The following is a 16962-nucleotide window of genomic DNA, read 5'->3' as shown; positions in this document are numbered from 1 at the left end:
ACATCCCAGAAAGCTTGTTCCAGGAGATGGTGATTTAGGGTGCTGGCAGCTGGGCACTGGTGTGCTGGGGACATTAAATTCCAATGCATCTGCAAGGTGAGACTCCAGAGAAAATCCCTGGCTCAACTCCCAACAAGTTGATGATGCTAAGCCGAAAGGTTTACTGAAAAGCTCTCTGAGATGAAAAGCCACAGTTTTCACCTGTTGAATTGCCCTGGTAAGAATTTCCACACAGCCATGGTGTTCAGAGCCTAGGAGAGGCACAAGACGACAGAGATGCCAGCTCACCCTGGCAGCCAAGAGCCGGGTGCCCTGCCTTGTGGGGTCTATGGACGGGCTCCAAATTAAATCCCCTCAACTGCCCTGTCTCATATGTATATATATTACATATGTGTATATATGTGTACAATACACATATACACATTTATATATATATATATATATATATATATATATACATTTTAATATATTACATATGTATTTACAATTTTGGCAATTCCCAGTCCTCTGTAAACACAGACTTGGTTCCTCCCTGGAAACCACCTACTGCTATATAGACTGAGGCACCTGTCTACTGTCACTGCCACACCAAGGCAAAGACAGAATTCAGCATCCCCAGGTTCTTATACCTCCTCTCTGGTCTGGTCTTCATGAGTATCTGGAATCACTCATTATGATGAACACCTTTATACAACCTTCCATTTTATATACATGCCTATATATATATATATATATATATATATATATATATATAGTTCTAAAACTCTGTGTATTTCCTTTGCCAGATACCATGTTCCATGCATTCTGTCCTCTCACCTCCAACAAGCCCACATGGTGGGGATTATCGGCATCCCAGTATTCAGGACAAGGACAGCTCAGAGAAGCTACATAACTTGCTTAAGGTCCCCCAGTTTGTAAGTGATGGATCTGAATCTGGGCTTTCTGATTCCATGCTCATAACACTGCTTTGCAGACTCTATGGGATAGTTTAGGTTTGTGTTTTCCTTCCAAAATAATGTTATATTTAACAGGTTATAAAATATTTTATTACTGTAGGAATTTTAGAAAACACATATATGAATACAAAGAAAATTAAATTCACCAGCAATGCCACCACCAAGAGACAAGTGTGAGCATGTGCACGTGTTGGTAGACGCGCCTCCAGTCTAGCTTCTCTGCACACACATGCCCCCACTTCTCCCTCACACTGTACTATGGCCCTACTGACAGCTGTAACTCAACCTGGGCTCTCCATCGCAGCACTCAGCCTGTTGAGCTGGGCACAGTCAGTGGCACCACCAGGACTGGCTGATGCCCAGAAAAATGAGGCACAGAAGTGCAATGGCCAAAGCCACCCTGTGGGTTAGTGGCAAATCCTGGACTTGGACATCAGAGGGACTGGCTGGGCCTGGGGTGTGGTGCTGCTTTGAGTGTGACAACCACTTTGTAAGTGGCCCAAGGTGCAGAGCAGGGGCAAGTTGCTCTCCCACACCAGCCGCTGAAGGAAAACCACACTGGTCTCCTTTGTGCTTCCTGCCATGCTCATCCTCAGTGCTGCCAACTGCTGCCTCCCTAGGGAGGCTGGGCCTCCAGGCACTGGGCCAGCTGGTTGGGAAACAGCTCGAGGGATGGTGTCTGCCTGAGAACAAAGAGTAGCAAGACATGAAGAAACATCATGTGTAACCAAGGTGACCAACAGGAAGCGGAGACTTGCAAATTGAAAGGGAAAAAGAAAGGGGAGGTGGGTAAGTTGGCTCTTTAGAGGCCTCAGAAGTACACACCTCTGACCCCAGAGGCCCTGCACAGTTCAAGGATCACCCTCCTTCCCCTCTCTGCCCCAATTGCTTCATAAAGCCCAAGAAGGTATTTTCGGTAAAGAACCAACATCGCTGCGAGAACACTATTTCGACACCCTCGAGAGAGTGGTTTGCAGCACATAAAGCCAACAATGCCAGTGACATCCCCTCCTGCTGACCTCCGGCCTGTCTTCCAGCAGAGAGAAAGGTCATCTCCAGCCACCACATCTCTCACTGGCCCCCTGAACTCAGAAAAGGGCCAGCTCCGGACACGCCTCTTTGTTCCCAGGAGCCACAGCCACTGGCGTCCAGAGCATACTCTGTGACAGGTCTGGCTGTAGCTGCTGGCATCCAACTGCGGCCAAAGGCATGTGTGTCTGCCTCTCTATGGTCCTGCCCCAGAGACCTCCCAACACCCCCAAAGACAACACTCATGGTCTTTTTATAAACCGTCCCCCATATTCTTCATTTCGGCAACTTCCTGATTTGACCACATCCCTCACACCTTACCTTCTCAATGGGGGATGCCCCTCATTCTCCCACATGCTCTGTTATGTAGGGACAGGGGTCATGATGCACCCCCTTCCATGGTGGTTCTCTGTAACAGGTCCAACCCCTGGATCTCTCCCCCTTCCCTCCTGGGTCACCATTCCTAAGCTGTGGTTCCAACAGCTCTTCACTCGACTCTTCCCGTTCCCAATTTCCAGATTCCTTCTGAGGGATTTTCCTGGGAACCTTCACCCTACCATGCAGCCTGAAACAGGTCAGTAAGGTAACCACTACCACAACCACTACCTCCATTCCCCTGCTGATATACAGTCCAGGGTTTCTACAACTATGGTCATTTGATCCCAGACATTGGAATCTTCTGAGAATTCCCTGAAAAATGGAGGCTTCCCCCTGTCCTGAGTTGAATAATGTCTCCCCAAAACCCCTACCTACCCAGAACCTCAGAATGTGACTTTTGGAAACAGGGCCTTCACAGATGAGACCAACTTACAATAAAGTTGTAATGGATTAGGGTGGGCCCTAAACCAATGACTGGTATCCTTATAAGAACAGAAAAGAGAGACATCTAGACACATAGGGGAAAGACTAGGCAAAAGCAGATACAGGAGGAAGACGAGGTCAAGATGGAGACAGAGAATGCATGAATGCAGCAATAAGCCAAGGAGCACTCCAAAAGTGTGAGAGAGTAAAGTTCTACTGTTTTCAGCCACCCAGTCTGAGGCAGCCCTAGCTGTCTACTGCATTCCCCATTTCCTGACTTACTGTATCTGACTTCCTGGAGACACAGCTGGGCATCCATCTGTGCTTTACGTGCACGTCATCCGAGCCTGATGCTTCATTATATGCTCCATAAAGGTAGAGAATTTTGTTTTGTTCACCACTTATATTCCCAGCAGCTGGCAGTGCTTAGCATGTGGTCAGCTGCTAAAAATAGGTGTTGAATGCAAGAATGAACATGCACTGATGTTCAGGAACTACTAGTGCTGTGGTCAGTGGTCAGGACAATTAACTCGTCTTTTTTTTTTTTTTTTTTTTTTGAGAGAGAGAGAGAGAGACAGAGAGAGAGAGAGCAAAGCAGGGGACAGGGACAGAGGGAGAGAGAAACAGAATCTTAAGCAGGCCCCATGCTCAGCACCGAACCCAACGTGGAACTCAAACTTGAACCGTGAAATCATGACCTGAGCCAAAATCAAGAGCCACCCAGGGGTCCCTCTCCTTGTCTTTTCTTTCTTAAGCAACATGAATACTCAATGAGATAATATGAATCAAGGATTTAACACTATCTGGCTTATTGTAGGCACCCAATAAACATCAACTTGGTGGGCAGTGGGAGTCTTTAAAGAGGACACAGAAACTAGCATATGCTAGGAGATTTCTAAGAATGATGTTCACTGTGACAAAGGCCCATCATGCTCAGCAATGGAAAAACGTAAGAAACTTGAAACCCTTCTCCCCTTTGTTAACTGGTCCTTTGATTCTATTTCCTCAAACTCTCAAATCTCTCCACTTCCTGCCCTGGTTCAGATGCGATTTCTCTGGACCACCACCAACACTGGAGACACAGGTCTCCAAGGCCAAGGCCATTTCCCAGTGATCCAGCACTCCCTCCTCATACCACTGTGCGTGCTCACAGGATATGTGTACACATCTGGGAGACCCACATCCCCAGAGCCAATGCTCCCAGCCCCTCTCCTGCCCCTCCCCCACTCACTAGACCGCCCTTTGCAAGTCACTGTGTGACCATCACTCACTGCCCTGTGCCCTGAGAGATGAACTTCCTCCACACCTCTCTCTGCCTAGCAAGCTTCTGCTTATCCTTTGAACACAGCCCAAACAGCACCTCCTCTTTGAAGCTTTTCACGTGTCTCTAGGCAACGGGATGTCACCATCTGTACAGTGGTTCACAGTGTGAGCTTTGGAGCCAGGTTGCCTGCCTTCAAATCCTGGTTCTGCCATCTTCGTAGCTGCATGGCTTTAGGTAAGTCATTTAACTCTCTAAATTCTCCTGAGTCTCACCTGTAAAATGAGGATAATTACAGTACCTTCTGGGGGGGCTGCCTGAGGACTTTGATAATGGAAGGAAATGTGTATCAAGCAAGCGTCCATTAATGTACATTAACGTGGACTATCGTTACTGTTGTTGAGGCCCCCAGGGTGTGGTTGAGTCCACAGCCTCTCCTGGCAGAGCCTCCCATAGGTCTACAGGTTATACGTGGGGCTCAGTAAATGCTGACTGAAGGGGCTCTCTGCCAGTAAGGCCATGGAGATGGTCCAAGGAAATAAGCCAGTATTCTGCCATCCCCACTCATGGTCTAGAAAGGTTGCCTGTGGCCCTGGGCTTCCTCCTTTCTCACCAGAATGCTGAAATCCCTTCCTCCCAAAGCAGGCTTCCAGGGAGGTTCCTGACAACTGGGAAGATATCCCTAGTGGTCTGACAACACTTCTCCCACAAACCACTTCATGGCCAATCTCAAAAGTAACCATACAAAATAAGCCCTGAAGTATTAAGGGATAACGCCTGCAACTTGCTTCCAGAAAAAAAAAAAAAAAGTATCAAGATGGAAGAAGAGAATGATAAGGCAAATAAATGTGTGAAATGTTCACAATTGTGAACCGTGTTGGCAACTCTCATGTATGTTTGATATTATTTCAAAACAGAAAATGAACACAAAAGGAGAGACTAACGAGATCTATCAACTCAGAACCAACAGCCTTGTCCCACTAACCCCCGCCTTCTCACGTCCCTCAAGGGGAAGTTAGTGTTACCCCATCGCTGACTTCAAGGCTGGCTGCAATTCTTTTGCCCGTCCTAAGTCACACTCTGCACAGCAGATCGCACGGTCTCAAAGCCCCAGCTCTCCCACTTAATAGGGAAGTCCTGGCTGAGCATTTAAGCTCTCAGAGGCCATTTCTCTACCAGCAGGGTGGAGTTACTGGGAGCCATGTTACCTGCCCCAAAAGCCTGTTTCAACAGCGAAATCCAGGAAGGCAGTGTGTGGGCTGTAGGACACAGACTCCAGATAAGGTGTCTGTGATGTGCAGCAGTCACTCTGCTCAGAGCTGAAGAGACACGGCCCTGGCCTGCCCTCTTGGGCCTGCTGTCTAGGGGGGAGGCTGGTTCTAAATCAGATAATCCCATTAATAAGTGTCAAATTACAAATCATGCTGAGTGCTGAAGCAATAATGCACGGTGGTCTGAGAATGTAACAAGGGTCCCAGGCCCGACCTTGTCTGGAAGGGAGTAAAGAAAGGCTTCTCTGAGGAAGCAATGTTTGAGCTGATAGCTAGCTAGACAAAAAGTAGGTTATAGCACACTAAAATCCCACAAGAGTAGGGAAGTATATAAACCAAATTGTTAACAGAGAACTCAAGTTAAATGATACCATTAGGAAGGAACAGGCCAAATCAAGGTAGGGGACATTTATCAGAACAAATGACCTGATTTCTCCAAAAATCAAGGTCATGGGGAAAAATGCTTTTAAGGGAGAGGGGTGCAGGGAAGTGAGTCTATCAGAGAATTAAAACCTTAAAGAGTAATTTAAAAAAAAATTTAAGTTTATTTATTTATTGTGAGAGACAGAGAGAGCAAGCAAGGGAGGGGCAGAGAGAGAGAGAGAGAGAGAGAGAGAGAGAGAGAGAGAGAATCCCAAGAAGACTCTGCACTGTCAGTACAGAGCCTGATATAGGACTCAAACCCATGAACCACGAGATCATGACCTGAACCAAAACCAGGAGCTGGATGCTCAACCAACTGAGCCACCCAGGCACCCCTTAAAGAGTAATTTTTAAGAAATGTAATACATGGACCTTATCAGGATGATGATTTGAATAAACCAACTATAAAAGCCATTTTTGAGACAAGTGGGGAAGCTTAATATGGACTGGGCAATAGTAGATATTAATGAATCGTTAATTTTGTTAGGTGTGATAGTGGCATAGTTGTTACATTTAATTTTCAATGTTTATTTTTGAGAGAGAGAGAGAGAGAGAGAGAGAGCGAGCGTGCGCTCGAGTCAGGGAGGGGCAAAGAGAGAAGGAGACGCAGAATTCAAAGCAGGTTCCAGGCTCTGAGCTGTCAGCACTGAGACTGATGTCAGCACTGAGACTGTCAGCACGGGGCTTGAACCCACAACCCGTGAGATCATGACCTCAGCCAAAGTTGGAGACTTAACCGACTGAGCCACCAAGGCATCCCCAAAGTTGTTACTTTAAAAAAAAAAGCCTGTTAGCACATATTTATATGTAAAATCACATGTTGTCTGGGGAACAGATGAAACAGGTACTAAGCTAAGTGGAAAGTACATGGGGATTCATTTTACTATTCTCCCTACTTTTGTGTATCTTTAAAAATTTCTATCATAAAAGTTAAGAAAAAAACAGAGGTACACTCCAAAGAATTAGACATGCTCTGAGCTGTCTGGGATTTTTGCAATGGTCAGAAAAATCAACTGTCATCAAGCACAAAGCTGTCTTCCACAATGTCACATCTAATGACTCCACAAATTTTAGTGTGTTAGACCAACCACAGTGAAACCAATTCCCTTCTGATGGGCATTTAGGTTCTTTCCAACTTTTCCATACAGCAATTGAATCTAGTTCCTGATGCTTCTCTTCTAATGACCGTCCCTTCCCATTCTTGTTCCCTCAACCCACCCACCCAAGTCACTGGAATAAGTAGCTCGTGGTACCAGTGTGGATCTCTCTATCATAAAGGATGTCCAGGCTCTGGCACTACCTGCTCCAGTGACCTCTAAGGGAGCCAATGCCTCTGGACAATTCAAATTTGGCCTCAGAAGGAGTCAGTTCCCAAGAAAGTGCCACTTGGAGGTAGGAGGCAGCACACACTGAGGGGGCTAAGAGGGAGCACTAGGAGTTTTCTGGCCAGGGCGGAAGGCACTTCAACAGCCCTTACCCAGCCCAAGATGGGTCCCAGGCTGGTTCCCTGCTGCAGGTGGGGCCCCTCAGGTCTGGGAAGGTATCAGAGTTCCCTCCTTATTCCCCTCCAGTGCTTTTCCCACTCTGGGTTCCCATTCCTTTCAAACACAGCCAGGAGGCACCATTTTGACCTAACCAAATGGCATTGATTTTTTTCAAAACAGTAATACCTAGGTTTAGCAAAGCTGCTGGGAAGCAGGCACTCTCCCACACCACTGGTGGAAGTGCAAACAGGTGCAACCTTTCAGGAATTAACCGGTGATATGCAAAGTTCTCAAAATTATACCCTGTGACCAACAATTTCACTTTAGGAATTTATTCCCATGACCATACTTTTATTTATTTATTTATTAAAAATTTTTTTAAACATTTATTTATTTTTGAGAGAGAGAGACAGACACACAGAGCATGAGCAGGGGAGTGGCAGAGAGAGAGGAAGACACAGAATCCAAAGCAGGCTCCAGGCTCTGAGCTGTCAGCACAGAGCCCGACGTGGGGTTCAAACTCACAAACCATGAGATCATGACCTGAGCCAAAGTCGGATACTTAACCAACTGAGCCACCCAGGCACCCCCCACAGCGCTATTGAAAATCAAATGGTACATGAGAGGGGCTCCTGGGAAGCTCAGTCAGTTGAGCGTCTGACTTCTCCTCAGGTCATGATGTCACAGTTTGTGAGTTCAAGCCCCGTGTCCAGCTCTGTGCTGACAGCTCAGAGCCTGGAGTCTGCTTCAGATGCTGTGTCTCCCTCTATCTCTCTGCCCCTCCCCCACTCACGCTTTCTCTCTGTCTCTCAAAAATAAATAAATATGAAAAAATTTTTTAAAAATCAAATGGTACACGAGAAATGCCTCAAAGGACAAGGGAGAAATGGATGAAAGAGCTGTGTTGTATAAATAAACAAATGGAATATTACTTAGCAAGAAAAAGGAATAAACTCCTAATAGCTATAACATGGATGCATCTCAAACATATTATGCTACGGAGAAAAAGGCAGACAGAAAAGAGTACGTATGTGTAACTCTATGTATATCAAACTCTAGGAAAGACAAATACAATCCAGAGAGACAAACAGTAGATGGCTTGCCTAGGGCTGGGAGCAGGATGGAGTGAGTGACTGAGGAGGGGCACAGAGGAGCTTTCTAGCTCAATGGCAATGTTGTACATCTTTTCTTCTTAAGATTCTGTTTTTAAGTTTATTGGGGCAATTGGGTGGCTTGGTCGGTTAAGTGACTCTTGATTTCGGCTCAGGTCATGATCTCATGGCTCGTGGGTTCAAGCCCCACATCAGGCTCTGTGTTGCTGGTATGGAGCCTGCTTAGGATTCTCTCTCTGGCCCTCCCCTGCTTGTGCATGTGCTCGCTCACTCTCTCTCCCTCTCAAAATAAGTAAATAAATGTAAAAAAAAAATATTTTTTTACGTTTATTTGTTTATTTAAGCATTCTCTCTCTATACACTGGGGGTGGGGGCTCAAACTGATGACCCAGAGATCAAGAGCCACGTGCTCCACCAACTGAGCCAGCTAGGTGCTCTGGCAATATTCTGTATCTTGAACATGGTGGTAGTTACATGAATGCACACATTTATCAAAACTCACTATACACTGTAAACTGTATGCACACTTAAGATCTGTACATTGTACCATAGGTATAGCTATCTGGGTGGTTCAGTCAGTTGAGTGTCCAGCTTCGGGTCAGGTCATGGTCTTACGGTCTGTGAGTTCGAGCCTCGCATGGGGCTCTGTGCTGACACCTCAGAGCCTGGAGCCTGCTCCCGATTCTGTGTCTCCTCTCTCTGCCCCTTCCCAGCTTGCACGCTCTCTCTCAAAAATAAATAAACATTAAAAAATTTTAAAAAAAGATCTGTACATTGTACTCTAGATTATAACTCAGTTTTAGAAAATGAATAAGCATTCCACCTAAATATCCAACAAGAAGATGAGCCAATCAAATCCTGGTGTATCCACACAAGAAAACGTGATGCATGATACTGTAGAAAAGTAGTTAATGATGTAGAAAGCTATTTGGTATATACAGTGAAAGAAAAAATTAAGTTATAGAACCATAATATATATTTAGATAGAAAATGACCAAAAAGAAATAGTCCGTCCATTCATTCAATAAAAACGTATTGAGTATCTACTATATACCTTCATAATTACCATGAACAGAAAAGCCAAAAAAAAAAAAAAAAAAGAAATCCCTTCTGGTCACAGAGCTTCTGTTCATTGGTTTCACAGAAAATATTTAAATTATTAAAATATACACATTAAAAAATCAAATGGTACAGCACAGTATAAAGTACACTACTTGTGTTCGAACACACAAACACACACCATATTTGTGTTTGTTTACACATGGAACAACTTTGGAAGGATTCACAAGAAGCTGGAATTGGTGGCACCTTTGAGAGAAAAACTCACAGAATGAGACAAGGTGGAAGAAAGCCTATTTACTACCTACCCTTTCATATAGTTGGATTTTTTTTTTACCATGTTCTCATATTACCTATTCTAAATAAGCACAATTGCCTGTTTCTAATTTTTTTTTTTTTTTTTTTTTGCTGGTGTCCAATAGCCAGGATTTCGGTGAAGAATGATACAGAAATGCATGAAATGAACAGTGTTTTGAGGCAAGGTATTTTCCATTTTTACTGAAAAAAAAAAAAAAAAAAAGCAAAAACAAAATAAAACTGTATCATGATAACATGCACACAAAGGAACAGAAGAACCTAAACCAAAATATCAACAGAAATGACTTCCAAATGGTGAGACTAACTTTCTTTGCTTGTATTTATTTTTGCAGTTTCCTAAGCAAACAAGCAAAACGAAAACGAAAACAAAAAATCAAAAACAACCCACCCCAGTCTGTGTGTGTGTTTAATAACTTTTAAAAAAACAAAAAGAGAGAAAACAGCAGACCCAGTGTCACCTCTTTCTGCCAGGTGCTCAAATACTCCAGACAATCGTTGGCTGTACTCCCTTTACCCAAGGGGCAGTGTGGTTTAGAAAGACAAAGAAGAAGTCAAGGGCAAGGGCACAGGGCCAGCTCAAGGCCTTAAATGTCCTCTCCTTACTTAGCATACGCTTCCCCAGCCAACCAGGGTGCCTGCCAACCCCCTTCTCCACCTCAAAATCAAGGCCCCAAAGGCCCATACCCATGTATTTTCTCCTGGGACACCTGGGAGGCAGGTGGGGCGGGGATCACACTATCCTGAGGTGCAGATGAAAGGAAGCCTGCAAGATAACTTGCATCTTCCACAGATAAGGTGCACAGAGACCAAGTCTCAGGTGAGCACTGTGGGCACACTGAGCACTTCTGTTGTCTAAGACCAGAGGGGCTCATGAGAAAACATCCAGTTCTGATTCACTTTTGTCCCCAAGCTTCCTATAGAACACAAGTCGGGATACTGGAGTCTGGGTGTCTTAAAGCGGGATGCCACCATAAATGACGTCTCATCCAGCCCCCCAACCTCATTTCTCACTCCATCTTCTGTCTTCTGCATACAACCCCAGGGGTAGCCCAGATCACCCTTACAAGTGGGACTGTAGGAAACCCCTCCTTATACTAAAAGCCTCACCCTTCCCTCCAGAAAGGGGCCCTGCGGGCCAGCTGCTTAGGGTCTCCCTTGAAGACCACAACCATAAGGCAGCCTTGTCAGTAGGCAAGGGCTTGTCGAAACCAGCCATTTGGGGTTTGAGAGGCTTGAATGACACATTTCTGGAATTGAGCTGGGCAGACACGTTCTGTCACCAGTGTCTAGAACATTTTCTTATTGATAGATCTGGTTTTATCTCATGATTTGGGAAGAACTGTCCCTTGAGTGTGCAGAAACCCAAAAGGAGGGCAAGAGAATAGAAAAGCCAATTATGGGGTGACCTAGTCAAATTGTGGAGCACGGGCTTGGGTCAACATTTTTTATGAAGAGTCAAATGTTCAACCGTGCAGTGGAGAAATTTGAGGAATTTAGGGAGAAGAGCGAGAAGGAAAAATATTGATGTTGGAAGTGCAAAATAAAAGGATGTGAAAGCTTTAGAAGCCATTAGAAAACAATGTGGCTTTAATCCAGGGGTGGCAGACCGAGCTGGGGTGAGATTCTGTCGTGTCCAGCTGTCAGAGTTCAGGCAAGAGAAGACGGCCCGGAGGGGTCTCTACTCTGCCCTGGCAGGTCAGAACACCATCATGTCCACCCCAGGGAGAGGCAACAGCAAAGGCCAAATCACTTCAAGATGAGAAGCACCATACACAAGTGAGGTGCCAGAGCCAAATAAGGAAGGCCCTGGCCTGGCAATCAGCCCTTCCAATGCCCAAAGCAAGGCCAGAGCCCATGGCTGCTGGCTTCTCAGGGTGGCTTAAAGAAAATCCAACTTACAGAGTCACTGTAACACCGACTAAAGCCAGAGCCTACAATGCCACGGATGGAAGAGCCTTGACTCCCCTGCCTTGTATTTCCAATCTTTGTTAAAATGGACGTTTTCGCAAATGAATCTACGGTCAAGCTCTGATACAATGATCTATTCGCTCTCAACAGAGTTACTCATACCCTCTGAGTCTTGTAGTTTCCCATCTGTAAAACAGGGTCAATCCCAGCACTAGGGCAGATATGAGAAGTGAGATAATACATGGAGACATGCTTGGCACACTGCGGGCATCAGGAAGTGCTCAATAAATAGTAGCCGCTAACATTATCATCGCTAAATGTCACTTTTGTTGGTGGTGTTTAGGAAGATCTTTGTATACATTCAATCACAAATCAGTAAAAATGTCCTTGATCAGTCTACTGGTTCAAGAAATGTGCTCTCACACAGCTCAAGTTCTCTAAGTGTGGAAGGAAGCAAGCTTCAGGAAGCAGCTGATTGCTCTGCAGATCTGGAGCAGGGCAAGGAGACCCCCAAGGTGCCACATGACCCCAATCCTAGGAGGAGGTGAACAGGATGAAGGAGGGAACCTCTAGCATGCAGGGTCCCAGGAGCCCCGGAAGATAAAGCTACCAGGTCAAAACAAGTAGGGCTCGTCCACATGGTTTTGAGAGCGTGGGATCTTAAATTTTAAACTTATTTTAAAGCCAATTTTAAACTTAAGGTGGATTCACCTTTTGGGGAGGAGAGGGGAAGGAGGCTCTCAGCTTTAATCTGAATATTCACGAGGACATATACCTGGTCACCAGAAAACATCACCAACAGTCTCACTGTCCCCACTGGCGACAGTGATCATCTGTGATCATGTTCCGCTTCCCTCATGTTCCATGAAGAAGTTCAAGGGCACAGGTGTTACAAGTAAGAAACCTGATTCCCCTGTACTGGCTGGCAGTCCTTTGCCCCAACAGAAAGTAGCTGGAGAAAGGGGTTCCAGGTTTGCTCTAGAAGAAGCAATAGGGCAGGAAAGATGATGAAGGGAGCAATTTAAGTCCGAGCATGGGATAAAGGTGGCCTGAGAGGGAGACACTTCTCTAGAGCGATCTGGATGGAAGGAGGGTTCCATGGCTGCTTAGATTTTGCCGAGGGCACCTAGCTTCTGGGTCCCAGGTACGTGGCTTTTGGCAAACTGAGGCTTCTCCCAGCCTCAACCCCATCACCATCCAATGGCCCAAAGGGATAATGATCCTTGTCTTAATCAGGACTACCTGTCACACTTGTGAAGCGTTCACAAGGTGGTCACAAACCCCAAGCCTTACTCTGCATACACTCTATGTGAAAGGGACTATCAGTTTCACATTCAGCTTCCACTCAGCAATCGGTAAGTGTGAGGGCACAATTCCTGTCATGTGCCTACCACAGTTCTTAGGTTCTCTCATCACTCCTAACATTCCTATCAAATTCACCCCCCAGGTTACAGAAAAGGAAACTAAAGAAGATTCATTCTTTTCACCACTCCACTCAGATCAGGGAGGCTCCATTCTAGACATGGACACCTGGCACTGAACAAGACAGGCACAGGACTATTCTTGCAGAGCGTACATTCTAGTGTAGGGGAAAAGGTGATAAACAGGCAATAATTCCAGATGCTGGTAAATACTATAAAGGAAACAAAACAAGATGCTTTGATAGACACAGAGGAATAGTATTAGAGAAAGGCAGACTTCAAATAGAGGGAACAGCCAGTGCAAAGGCCCTGAGACACAAAATGAGCTTGACTTACTAAAGGAAGAGAAAGGAGGCCAATGTGGGAAGGCCAATGTAGGAGACAAGAGATGAGAGCAGGTGGGGCCCAACTATGTCAGATATTACAGGTACAGGTAAGAACTGGGAATTTTACTGAGAGCAATGGGATGACAGTGGAGGTCTTTAAGCAGGGAACTGACACGATCTAAGTTCTGGTGGTGGTGGGAAGAATGGACGATGGAAGCCAGGTTCAAAGAAGTTTAGAGAGGTCATACAAGCCTCTCGGGGTTTCACCGCCATAACTAGTGTGCGTCTGACACCACCGTTCATTTCCACAGTGTCACATTTTACACACTATAGTGTAATGCTATTCTGGAATGGCACATCTGACAAAGTGGGGCTTCCACTAGCTCGGTGATCCAGCCTTGCTTCCTGCATCAGTCAACTGAGCATAACCACGCTCGGGTCGATGATGACAGTTCAACAGCATACACACAAACATGCTTTGTGTTTATCTGGGAACATTTGACAAACAACAGTGTCTACTGTATGCCAGACACGCACAAAATTGTTCTACAGTGTTAGAAATGTAGTACTAGAATAGATGTTGACTAAAAAATTACTCTGGGAAAAATGAAAGGCCAGCCCTCATTCCTTAAGAAAGGTGAGGCTGGTATGGCTGCTGGGTTCCCCTTAGCCCTCGCTTTTCTCTGCAAACTCTCCATAAAACCAAATTGTCTCAAGAAGCAGCTGGGGCGCCTGGGTGGCTCAGTCGATTAAGCGTCCAACTCTTGGTTTTGGCTCAGGTCATGATCTTGAGGTTTGTAAGTTCGAGCACCACTTCAGGCTGTCATCCACTGTGAGTACAGAGCCCGCTTTGGACCCTCTGTCCCCCTCTCTCTCTGTCCCTCCCCTGCTCACATACAAGCTCTCTCAAAAAAATAAACATTAAAAAAAAAAGCATCTGCTTCTTTGAACAGAGAGTGGAAATAAAGGAAGAAAATAGTTAATATGGGGGGGGGCATTTACATTATAAACCAAAGGAACCTGGGATTGCCCTGATAAGACGAGCTTCAAGGTCACAGAGGACCCTAGGCATCAACCCCTGAGTTTTCCATTTCTATCCTGTAAAGCCTCGACAAAGCTCTTCTCCCTCTGAGGCAGGCAGCCCAACAGGAAACTAAGAGCGATATGGCTTGGGTGAGGCACAATTAATGGGGGACCGCCCGCCCCTGCTCCTCTGAGTGGCTGGAGGGGTGTTCAGAACACTCATATAAAAGACTGGGGATTCTCAGGTGACTGAGCTGGTTGAGTTTATACTGCTTTCAGAAATCCTTCCTGCTAGAAAGGGACAAATTATACCAGTCATTGCTCCCAAGCTATGAGGAGAACTGATAACCACTCAAGCCTATGATCAACAAGGAAACCCAATTTCCATGGCAGTTCTTCCTAGTTCATTTAGCCACTACCTCCTGAAAAGGACCAGGACTATACTGCCTGGCCTACCAACCCACTATCTCTGCCTTCTAACACTTTAAGACCTAGATTTCTTCTCCAGATGCTCAGAATGTGTGGCACCTTGGCCATTCTGCTCCAGGGAGAAGACCAAAAAAGCTACAGCCTGGGTAACCAACACAAGACAAAGATAGACTAACAGGTACAGGCAAAAGAAAAAAATATTAATTTGGCTGGAAGACAGCCACTCCCTAATGAGGGGGCAAAAAACAACAACCCTGAATATCTGGTGACTTTGTAAGGAGAACTCCACAGACACTGGGTGCAAATGCACTACCTGTCTGTGTAGGGACCCAGGTACCCCACTAGGAAGACCTCTCCTTCCCTATATTGGGTTGAATTGTATCCACCCCCTTCCCACCAAATTCATGTCCACCTAGGAAATAGGGTCTTTTCAGATGTAATCAGTTAAATTAAAATACTGTATTAAAGTAGACCTTATTCCAATGACTGGTGTCCTTATAAGGAGAAAAAACAAACATAGAACGCTGTGTGACAACCAACTCAGAGTTTGGAACGATGCATCTACAAGCCAAGAAAGGCCAAGGATCAGAATGACTGTGCCAACACTTTGACTTTGGACTTGTAGCCTCCAGAACAGAACAGAAATTCCTATTGTTTTAAGTCCTCTCCTCAAGGCAACCCTAGAGAACCAATATACTCCTCTATTTCACACCTGTTTCCCAAACCACCCTTCTCAGTCTCAGCCCAAAGGCAGAAGGCAAGACACACAGGCCCTTGCCTCCGTGGCCATCAGCACTTCCTTTGAGGTGAGGGGAGGGCAGGGATCCCATTTCAGCTGCCCCCAGAGGCAAACTGGCAGGGGAGTGTTTGTTTTCTCCTCACAGCCTCCCAGTTTTGTCGCCTCTCATTTAGACTGGTTTTTCTTAAAGTTTACTCAGTTCCATCCTAGAGATTTGTGGGGGTTTTTTTGTTTTTGTTTTTGTTTTTGAGGGAGACATAACTTCTATATACCTTACACTTTCGCTTACCTAACATTTCTTTCTACTGAGTCACAACTTTTACTATCTTAAAAGGAACTGTTAGGTCATTACAATCAATGGGAAATCAGCATCATTTACCCTATGCAGAACTTGCTAGATTTTCATTTTTTAAATTTCACATTAAAATGAATACACAATAATTGTTTCTTTTAAAGGTACCATTTAAAATAATCTCTTGTGGCAATACTATGGGAAATATAGCTTTAAGGACTACAGTCGCGATCTCTGAGTTCCTAACCAGTAAACCAGTTAAAGCTCTCCAATCTCCAGTTTCTGCCCCACAATTTTCCGGGAGAAGGCTAAGGGCAGGAAGAAAGCAAGGCCATCAGGAGATCCAGTACCTACAAGGGACGACCGGAGGACATCGAATAGAGACCCAAAGGCACTTTAAATACCCAGCCACACAACCGCGGCAGGGAGGAACTGACCTTCTCGCGCAGGGTGCAGTGGACGTCTGAGGCGACGCGCCCTTCCCACCACGGCTCATCCATCATCTGGTATGCAGCACAGAGATCCGACGCTACCGGGCTCTCAGGGCGCACCCTGCGTGGACACGGGCAACTTGAGCAGCCGCAGCACGCCTCCCCGGCTCGGACCCGCGGCATCCCTATTCTCGCTCGTCCCCGGCCAGGGCCCGAATGGGCGCCCCTTCCTACCCCGCTGAGAGGAGCCGGTGGTCGCCTCCGGTCCCAGCCAAGGGTGCGGTGCCCCCTTGCCCTCTGCTCGAGGGAGCCGGGGCCACCTGGAACTCTGCAACAACTTGCAGAATTTTTATCTTCCTTTTTGCAAAAGTTGCGCAGAAAGTTGCCGACTCCGCTAGCTCACCCAAGGCTGGAGCTCCGGCAGCGGCCACCGGCTCGCCGTCCCCAACTCCTCCCCCGCCGCCCAGCCTTTGTCCTGCTCCCACATCCTGCCCTCGAGCCGGGGCGAAAACTCACGCATCCCTCTTCGGGCATGGGGGGCTGAGGGTGCCAGGCCCCTCTCAGGGCCAAGCCGGCGGTGCCCTCGGGTGTCTGCACGCGGCTGGGCGCGCGCGCGCGGGGCGCCCCACGCTCTCGACGTTCGCCTCCGCAGCCCCGCTCGCCCTCGTCGCCGCCGCGC

At 46.4% G+C, this 16962-nt stretch overlaps 1 protein-coding gene across 1 annotated transcript in view; it reads right to left on the bottom strand.

Moving 5' to 3' along the window:
- Window positions 1-16398, bottom strand: part of CCNJL (cyclin J like) — a 56840-nt gene extending 40442 nt beyond the window's left edge. Inside the window, exon 1 of the mRNA XM_019839458.3 lies at window positions 16290-16398. Coding sequence (XP_019695017.1) covers window positions 16290-16355 — 66 coding nt within the window. The 5' untranslated portion in view covers window positions 16356-16398. The remainder of the gene's footprint in view (window positions 1-16289) is intronic.
- Between the last annotated feature and the right edge of the window lie 564 nt (window positions 16399-16962).

The sequence above is a fragment of the Felis catus genome, chromosome A1 (assembly GCF_018350175.1).
Source record: "Felis catus isolate Fca126 chromosome A1, F.catus_Fca126_mat1.0, whole genome shotgun sequence".
NCBI lineage: Eukaryota > Metazoa > Chordata > Mammalia > Carnivora > Felidae > Felis > Felis catus.
The sequence above is the reverse complement of the archived record's forward strand: the minus strand, read 5'-3'. Positions and strand labels throughout refer to the sequence as shown.